The 9,566-nt window shown below is 44.8% G+C and overlaps 1 protein-coding gene across 3 annotated transcripts in view; it reads left to right on the forward strand.

The window, feature by feature from the left end:
• GRAP2 (GRB2 related adaptor protein 2) overlaps positions 1–7,952 on the forward strand; it is a 56,224-nt gene extending 48,272 nt beyond the window's left edge. For all 3 annotated transcript variants that reach the window (XM_081210880.1, XM_081210879.1, XM_081210881.1), the window contains exons 7-8: positions 5,048–5,164; positions 5,759–7,952. In XM_081210880.1, the coding sequence (XP_081067006.1) occupies positions 5,048–5,164; positions 5,759–5,938 (297 nt within the window). In that variant the 3' untranslated portion in view covers positions 5,939–7,952. The remainder of the gene's footprint in view (positions 1–5,047; positions 5,165–5,758) is intronic.
• Positions 7,953–9,566: the final 1,614 nt, after the last annotated feature.

The following is a 9,566-nucleotide window of genomic DNA, read 5'->3' on the forward strand; positions in this document are numbered from 1 at the left end:
TGGGGGCGTTTGAATACCTCGTTATGCCATTTGGATTACAAGCAGGCTCCGCGTGTTTTCAATCTTTTATGAACCACGTGCTGGGCCCTTTGCTCTACAAGAATTGCGTTGCCTTTCTAGATGATGTGTTGGTGTATTCTGAGAATGAGGAGCAACATGTGAGAGACGTCAGAGAAGTGTTGAGCAGACTGCAAGCCAACAGGCTGTGGGTCAAACTGGAGAAGTGTCGGTTCCATACCAAGGAGGTGGAATTCCTGGGGTACCGCCTGTCAGACAAGGGATTGGCCATGGATCCCGGCAAGGTACAGGCAGTGCTGGAATGGAAAACACCCAAAACCAAGAAGGATGTGCAGAGGTTCCTAGGGTTTGGAAACTTTTATCGTAAGTTCATCCGCAACTTCGCCCATCTGACGGCGCCCATCACTGACTGTCTCAGCAGTAAGAAGAAGTTTGTATGGACGGCGGAGGCGGAGCGAGCGTTTGAGGAACTGAAAAGGGCCTTCGCCTCTGAAGAACAACTTCTGCATGTGGATTTACGAAAGAAGCTAAGGGTTGAAACAGACGCATCTGACAGAGCCATAGGGGCGGTGCTTCTTCTGCAGCCGGGGAAGGAGGAGTCGGAGTGGCGTCCGTGTGCCTTCTTCTCGCGGAAGCTGAACAAATCCGAGAGGAACTACACGGTGTACGACCGAGAACTGCTTGCTATTCATGAGGCGTTCCGGAGATGGAGGCATCTGCTAGTTGGTGCACAACATAAAGTGCAAGTGTGCACGGACCATAAAAATCTAGAGTACTGGAGAACGGCGCGAGTGCTCAACCAAAGGCAGTTGAGATGGGCCCAAGAGTTCTCCAAATTTAACTTTGAGATTTGTTATGTGCCAGGCCCAGAGAATGTTAGGGCGGACGCTCTCTCACGCAAACCTGAATATTTGGAGGGGGAGGGAGCACCCGAAGAAACCCATATCATTCCAGAGGACCGCTGGGTGTGTGGGGCGACTTTGGTGGGGCAAAGGGAATTGGTAGAGGGTACGGTGCAGGATGCATACGCCCAGGGGAAACTCAGGGATCTCAGAGGGGAGGAAGACAAACCCGGTGGTTTTGAGGAGAGAAATGGGGCATTGTATTATAAGGGAGCGTTATATATACCTGAAGGGGAATTGAGGGAGAAAGTACTCAAGCAGCTGCACGATAGCCCCACAGCAGGGCACTTTGGGCAACACAAAACCATGTGGCTGGTTACCAGGGAATTTTGGTGGCCCAAGGTCAGGGAAGATGTGCGGGAGTATGTGAGAGGGTGTGAACAATGCCAAAGAGCCAAGGGGGAGAGGCAGGCGCCGGCTGGTTTATTAGAACCACTGCCCACACCTGAGAGACCGTGGGAAGCAGTGGCAATAGATTTCATGACTGATCTGCCAAGGTCTAGAGGGAAAACAGCCATCATGGTTGTAGTAGACCTGTTAACTAAAATGGCCCACTTCATAGCCTGCTCACATGCGGTTACAGCAGAAGAAACCGCCAAATTGTTTGTAGAGAATGTGTTTAGGTTGCATGGCGCCCCCTTGAGGGTGGTTTCAGACCGAGGGAAACAATTTACTTCCAGGTTCTGGAGGAAGCTCATGAGCTTACTGCATGTAGAGGTTAATTTCTCGACGGCCCGTCATCCTGAAACCAACGGGCAGGCGGAAAGAGCAAATGGGGTTCTCCAACAATATTTGAGGTGTTATGTTAATGACAGAGAGAATGATTGGGTGGAGAAGCTGGCGTTGGCAGAATTTGCCTACAACAATGCAGAGAACGTGTCCACGGGGATGAGCCCCTTTTTGGCTAATCACGGGTGCCATCCCAGAGCCTTCCCAGGGGGGGAGGGGGAGAACTGGAGCGTTCCAGCTGCAGAACAGTTCGTGGAAGAAATGGAAGCGATCCATCGCCAGCTCCAACTCAACTTAAACAGGGCTAAGGAGGAATATAAGAGGCAAGCAGACAAAAACAGAAGGGAAGGTGAAAGCATCAGGGTGGGGGACCAGGTGTGGCTGTCAACCCAAGGGTTGCCATTCAAAGGAGGTTGTAAGAAATTAAGACCCAAAAGGCTGGGTCCGTTTGAAGTCATACAGCAGGTCAATCCAGTGGCTTTCAGGCTCCGGTTACCGAACCACATGAAGCTGCACCCAGTTTTTCACAGGTCGTTGCTGTCACCGTATAGAGGAGACAGTGAGGGGAGGGTCACTAGGGGACCAGCAATGGAGGAGAAGGAACACAGCTACCATGTAGCGGAGATCCTCGATTCCAGGTGGAAGGGAGATCAAGTAGAGTATTTGGTAATGTGGGAAGGGGAACCGGAGTCGGAAAACACCTGGGTTAGGGCAGAGGATGTCAATGACGAGGTTTTAATAGAGACTTTTCATCAGAGGTTCCCACGTAAACCTCAGCCTGTAGCGAGGTTCCGAAGGGAATACTTTGCCACCACCGACGAGGAAGAGGAGTTGGAGGGGTTTCCAGATTCTGAAGAGGAGGAGGATTCAGCTGGCCAGGACGACGATCGGTGGAGAGAATTGTTCGAGACGTCAGAAGATGAGGAAGATTCGTTTCGGGGTTTTAGCCCTTCACCTCCCAGGGGGGAGGAATTGGGAGGGGGTGAGGGGGGCCCTGGAGGGGAAGTGGATGTCAGGGAACTGCCATCAGAGCATCAGGTGGTGGAGGGACTCAGGCAGGATGAAAGAGACTCAACTGCTGAAGCAGGGACCAGCAGGGGGAGGAGTTGGTCTCTGAGGGAATGCGAGCAGGAGGGAGGGCTCAGGGAGGCTTCCAGCGAGAACAGTGGGGAGGTATCGGAGTCTCCCATAGGGAGACCCATACCTCGCAGGAAACTGTCACGCCGTGAGTCCAGGAGACGCGTTTCCGTTAAGGAACTTCTTTGCTGGAAACGCTTCCGCAGGCAGCCACTGTCGGACTCTACTAGTGACTAGAGCAGACATGTCTGAGGAGCTCCGTCACACACGGAGGTTTGTGGGGGCGCACAAACTCTGAGGGAGCACGTTTTCACGCACAAGCAGCTAATCAAACCCTCACATTACCCATCACAGAACTACAACTCCCAGCACCCTTTAACAAATGACAGCTCCCATTATTCTTTTCTGGAGGGGAAATGCGCTTCTTAAGTGCTTTAAAGCTATAGTGTTTACATAGCCTGAAAACAAGATGCTAGACTAAGCTAGACCTTTGGTCTGATCCAACAGGATTCTTCTTATTTTATTGCATGTCTTCCTGCATGATCTTGAGATTACACTCGGTCGTGCTGAGGTGCGGTGGGAATTGATACACCTAGCCTCAAAATAAATTCCTTGCCAATCTTTTAGGCATAACTGTGCAGCTCAGAACATATAAAATATATTAAATAGTGTGTTTCCCCCCGGCTCTTCTCCAGGTTGTCCATGTGGCAGCAATTAGAAGGATGCATGTAAAAGAAATATCTGAGAATCCTATCTGATCTGCGGGGAGGGGAGGAAAGTCACGTACTGGAGAAAGCTGGAAATACTGCAACTTAGAATGTTCCAAGGAAAGGGTGTCCTTATAACAGAGTAAACATGCCCTAAACTACGCTATGTGTACACAAGGCAAGAGTGGCCTCTATTAAAGGATGGAGGCTATATCTCATCAAAAACAACCATGCTAACTATATATGAGTCATATGTCTGACATCAAGCAGAAACGTGAACTACACACACACCTGGTTTAAAGTCAAACTGATTTTGACTCACTCTTAACATCTCTAGTGGGGAACAATTGACATACATATCTGCACTGAGTCGCACTGACCTTTTGTGCTGGCTGAAAGGCAGGTAAGACACCTTCAGGGGCAGTTTGAAATGTTACATTTAGTAAGAGGAAATTGGAAAATACTTCCAGTGCTACAAACAATAATCTTAGCAGTTCTAAAGGGCAGTAGTTATTTTATGGACAATAGAGCTTGCCTGCCTGCATGCATGCCTGCCTTCAGTACAGCTTTCATCAGCCTGGAGCCCCCAGTTGTTTTGGGCTACAACTCCCATCAGCCACAGCCCAGCATAGTTGTGCTGGCTAGGGCTGATGGGAGTTATAGTCAAAAACATGTGGAAGGTGCTGGGTTGGTAAAAGCTGTTTCGGTGGATAGGTGTAAACAACAAACCTTCCTGACAAAAGCTTTACTCCAAATTGGCCAATACATTTGACACAGTAATGGATTGTGCCACACCTCTGTTTGCCTCCCACACAGTGCAATAGTACAGGCATCTAATAAGTGGCATTTGATAAAGCTGATGTAAGACACTGCTCAGTGCTGGCCCATGACATTTTTCTGCCTAAGGCAAAAGCAAATTGCAGTGAACTGCAGTGTAGACAAGCATTTTGCACAGAGGTGGAAGTGTTTGCAGCCTCAAAGAAAAATAGGAACAGGATTTCCAGTTGTCCAGTTTAAAAATAAAATAAAATAACCAGGCACAAAAACTCAATGCCAGTCACTACATATATATTCCATTATGTGACAGAAATTGTAATAAATGCCTTGTACACATCACTGGTTACTCCAGTGCCCTCCCACTGCTGGTCCTTGAAGCTGAGTATGCATGACATTACGCATGACAGTGCGCATGACATTGGCCACAATTCATACGTACACTACAGTCTCTTGAGAAATTCTCCTGCTTCCATCCAATCTGAAAACACAAGACACATTCACTTTGAAATTAAGCTGAGGTGTGTACATTTGAGACAGCCATAGCACATGTGCAGATGACAGCTTCACAAAAGGAGTACATGGTGGGGGCAGGCAGTTGCAGATGCAGGGAAACCAAACAGGTAATGCACATTGGCTGAGGACTTCCTTTCCCTCTCTCTGGTGTGTGCAAAAAAGTGCTAATATGACTTGCAAAACAGCAGCAGGAAACAATCTCGCTGTGTTTTAAGCCACCAGTGTGTACATAGCCAAAGTGTTTCCTGTTCAGCAGGTAACTATGAAAGTATCAGATCCCCAATAGAACAGATTCATCATTATCTTATTCTCTTCACATTCTAGGACCGACGTGGCAGGAGTCTGGACATTAAAGATACGTCTCAGAGCCAAAGACACCATGGAGAAGGGAGTGGGCCATCTGTGTTCCGGAGACACACCGATCCAGCACAGCAACCACAGGTATGGCAGGTACCTGTCTTTCTTGAGAGGCAGAGTCTAGATCTAGGGGAATGTGAGGCACATTTCTATTCAAAGAGCAACACTACATGTATTATTCTGCATATGCCACTTCAAAATAAAAGTTATGCTAAACTTTTATGCAAGTTCAGGAACTTGGTTCTCTTGTTAGATCCTTGGTGGGAAAGGAGTAGTAACATCACTTTATTTTTAGATATAGCTGTGACATTTTAAATAGTTTACACTGTACAAAGTTCCTTACATTTTTTTTTATATTTTTTTTGTAAAAAGACAGTCTGAGTCCATGGTCAACCAAGAAAAAAGGGGGAAACCATAAGAAATACAAAGGTATCGGGGAACTGATGGCTATCTAGGACAAGTGTCTTATTTTCCCCAAAACAAAATATTTCATTTGCTGGGTATGTCTATGCAACAGATGTGCAACCTTGAAAGAAGATGTGCACTCTGTTCAACAAATGAGACTCAACCACTCCCATACTTATTGTGCAAATATAGCTAGTTAGAAAGGCCATCAGTGGCTTGGTGGGGCATGTTATTCTACAGCTGACACTTTCTTTTGTCTTCCTCTGTTATTAGCGAACACAATGGGTCCGTGCCTTGTATGACTTTGAGGCAGTGGAGCAAGATGAGCTAGGTTTCTACGCTGGAGATGTCATTGAAGTCCTGGACAACTCTGATGCCTTCTGGTGGAAAGGCTCTTTACATGGAAAATCGGGTCTCTTTCCTGCCAACTATGTAGGGCCAATGTCCTGGTAAATTTACATGGTTTGTGACTGTCTCTGTTTTAATGAGAATGCACCATCTTATCAATACCTTTCATGCGCAATCCTAGCACCAAATATTCAGCACTCAATATTAAAAGAGCTTATGCTCTTTTAATTTTTACTCTTAATGGTAGCAAGAGCCTTAGGTTGTCTAAAAGAGCTCACTTAACTTCCTATGAACTGTGTCTCATTTCACAGATCTAAGTTAACATGCATCTTTCTTTCAGTGGCTATTTCTTAGGCAATTCTTCAGAGAAAGTTTTGGTTTCACCTCAAGTACCCTCAGTGCCATCCCAACTTCATAGCTGTTTGACTGCCACAGCGGAAGTATGAAACTTTACATCAATTGGGTACAGTTCTATCTTCTAAGAATGCATACAGATGTGCACAATTTGAGCTTTCTGTGTCACCATCTTGAGTTCAGAGACCAGTCAAACTTGTGTGTTTCATATGGAAAGTGTATCATGTACAACTCGGATTGTATCCTCCTTCGAACAGCTCTTCAGCTATTTTATAATTTATTGTTTGCTTTTAATTTTTAAAAAGTGGATGAAGGTATGTTTAACTGTATAAGTGTACATACAGTGCTTGAATTTTATTTAATTTTTTAACTTCAGACTGCTCACCTGAAACACAGGGAGAGGCCAGGCAAAAGACTGAATTGGTGTTCAGTTCACAGATCAGTACACCTGTCATTTGCATTTCAAACTCAGGAAAAGGCATGCCCAGTGGGGGGAAATGCAGTGCAACTCCTGTTTTTGTTTTGTTCTGGGTATGTATTTACATACCCTGATTCCCCTTTATTGTAAGATTATAGAATTCCCAAGTAAGAAATTTTTGCATTATTGTTCTCTAGTTTGGTTGCCCTTTCAGACTGTTGCAAAGGTGTATATGCATGCTTACTTTGTTCAGCAATTCATCATCTGAGAACACTGCAGTTGTGTTGTCTTGGACTAGACTTGTGATTTGCTGTTGCTGTTTTGTGTTTAATTTAGATTGGGCTTGGGCAACCCTAGTACTAGCTAGAGAGCCAAAAAAAGCTCTTCTTCACAGAGCTCTTCTGCAGCAGTCAGCAGCAGGAGCCCCGTTTCTGTAGAGCAATTTGAATTGCGGCCATTTGGTTTAAGGCCATTTGATATACCACCATCATTGTGTGTGTCTAGTCTCAATAACCATGTGGAGCCACATAAAGACATAGGGCCATTCCATATGGCAAACATGTATCGGTTTTCTACCAAATGGTGGTGGCTTGATCCATTAGGGCTTCTCTTGGTTCATTTGTCATGCTAAGCCAAACCATGGTATGGTGCAAGCATGAGGGCTATGGGACGTGATACTGTGGTTGCTTTGCTCTTGCCCAGTCGTTCTACTGCTATGCTGAGATAAACCACAGCTTGGTTTTGCATGTTGTCCAAATCCATGTTTGTAGTTTAGTTCTCTCCAGACTAATCATGAGTTCTGACAAAGGTTTTTCTTTTCTGGGAAGACTCATGCCCATGGCTGTTTGGGTTAGAATGCTGTACAAGCAAGGCCATTGTCTTTAGCTGTTGCCTGTTAGGTGGGGTTGCCGTATTTTGAGGAGCAAAAAAGAGGATGCTATGATGTCCATTCAAAGCAAATAAATGCAATTCGTCTTGAATTTTACCCCTGAAAAAGAGGGTGTGTCCTGGAAAAAGAGGACACATGGCAACCCTACTTAGGTGACAATAATCCAACTACATCCCAGCATCCATAGCCCTGACTTTTTTTTGTGAAGACAAACTATGTACTTGCTGTCAAAAAAGATTTTACTGCTATATTATTTCTATCTGTTGGAGTGCTCCAGAAGGGGCTACTCCGTAATCCTGAGAATGTATAAAGTTATACTCATTAAAAATATATTGTTTCTATTACTTTGAATAAAGATGGTTATTTAGCAGTATTGAAACAATGAGGCAAATATACAACCAAAGGGCAACTTGGGTTGTCATAAGTACAATAAAAAAAGAAGTTTACAAATCCTAAAACCTGAAGTACAGTAATTGTGCATCTTAGCTGAAATTTAGCTAATTGTGTTCACCCAATCATATCATTCAGTTCAGGAAGTAATAATTAAGTGTTAAGCTATTATTTCATTTGAAATTAAAAAATCAGCTAGCAAAACCATGCCAGTTCCTAATGAAATTGACATACCCATTGTCAGTCTAAGCAAACAGAAGTAAAATCAGGTGATTCCCACCCCACGCCCAGCACTCACAACTAAAGCTTAAATACATACTGCTATGGTCAGATTTGTAATGTGGCTTATCCTTCAGCAGCAAACATGAAAGAAATGTTTTGTTTAGAGAACTTTCCTCCAACAGCAATGACAGTATGTGAGCTATATAAAGTAGATATCTTCAACCTCATCATCCACGAGACTGAAGACCCACTTTAAACCCAAACATGCATTTCTGGACCTATTTTTCCATCTTTTACTATATATTTACATGGTTGCAACCCACCTTGGCTCAGGCCAGACTCACTAGTGAGTCACAACCCACCAATTGAAGACCAGTGACACACAACATATAAGAGCTGAGGGAGTACATGGGAATGAAAGGGAAATTTCCTCACAGGAACAAGATGACAAAAGCTAGTAAGAAAGTGCTAATTCTTTTAATAGTAAGTGAAGGTTTGGTTAAAGCACAGGTTGTTAAGTATTGCTCTCAGCTGGGTTGTTCTTGAGACTACCTTTTTGCCCTTGGAATGATAGAAATCCATACTTTCATTTACAGGGTCCCTGTGGTTAATAAAAAGGAATTAAATGAAAGCTTTAATGTTAAAGGAGACTCCAACGCTATTGTGTGCTGCCAGTAGAGTAATACTTCTCTCACAGTCGGGCACAGGGGGGAAATGGAGTCCGTCTGCAGCTTGCTTGCGCTGCTACAGAGCCACAATGCAGGAATGCCAACTTAAATATAAAATATTGGGGGAGGGGAAGGTAGTGCTTTTGCTTTTTTCTTTAAAAAAATGTTTAGGGATTCTCTCATTTTGACTCAAGAAAATCACCATTTTATAGTTCAAATCGGGGGGGGGGGCGGATAAATACAGTAAATGGACAAAAGTACAAAGATTCACAAAATGTTTAGGGGTATGCGTACCCCTGCATACCCCTCAGAAAAAAAGCACTGGAGGTAGGTATTCCCTGTCCCATATAAACAATTACAAGACACAGTGCACACATACACCAGTTGAATGGTAATGCCCATTCAAATACTTTATGGGGGCGGTGAGGGGACCTCAGCCCCTAGGGTTGGCTCCCATGCCACAAACTTGGGTCCTGTGTGCACTATATATTTAAAGCAGTATCATTCCACTTTAAATAGTTATGGCTTCTCCCAAAGAATCCTGGTGCTGAGGGTTATTAGAAGGCCCCCATCACCCTTTACGGAGCTACAGTTCCCTGGGGAGAGGGATTGGTTGTAAAGAACTCTGAGAATGGAAGCTCTGTGAGGGGAAATAGGGGTCTCCTAACAACTCTTAGCACCCTTAACAAACTACAGTTCCCAAGATTCTTTGGGGGAAGTCATGACTGTTTAGAATGGGATAGTGCTGCTTTAAACGTGTAGTACAGATGGGGCCTAGGGCATGCCAGTTGT

Source organism: Podarcis bocagei (genome assembly GCF_964188305.1).
Source record: "Podarcis bocagei genome assembly, chromosome: 10".
NCBI classification, from domain to species: Eukaryota; Metazoa; Chordata; class Lepidosauria; order Squamata; family Lacertidae; genus Podarcis; species Podarcis bocagei.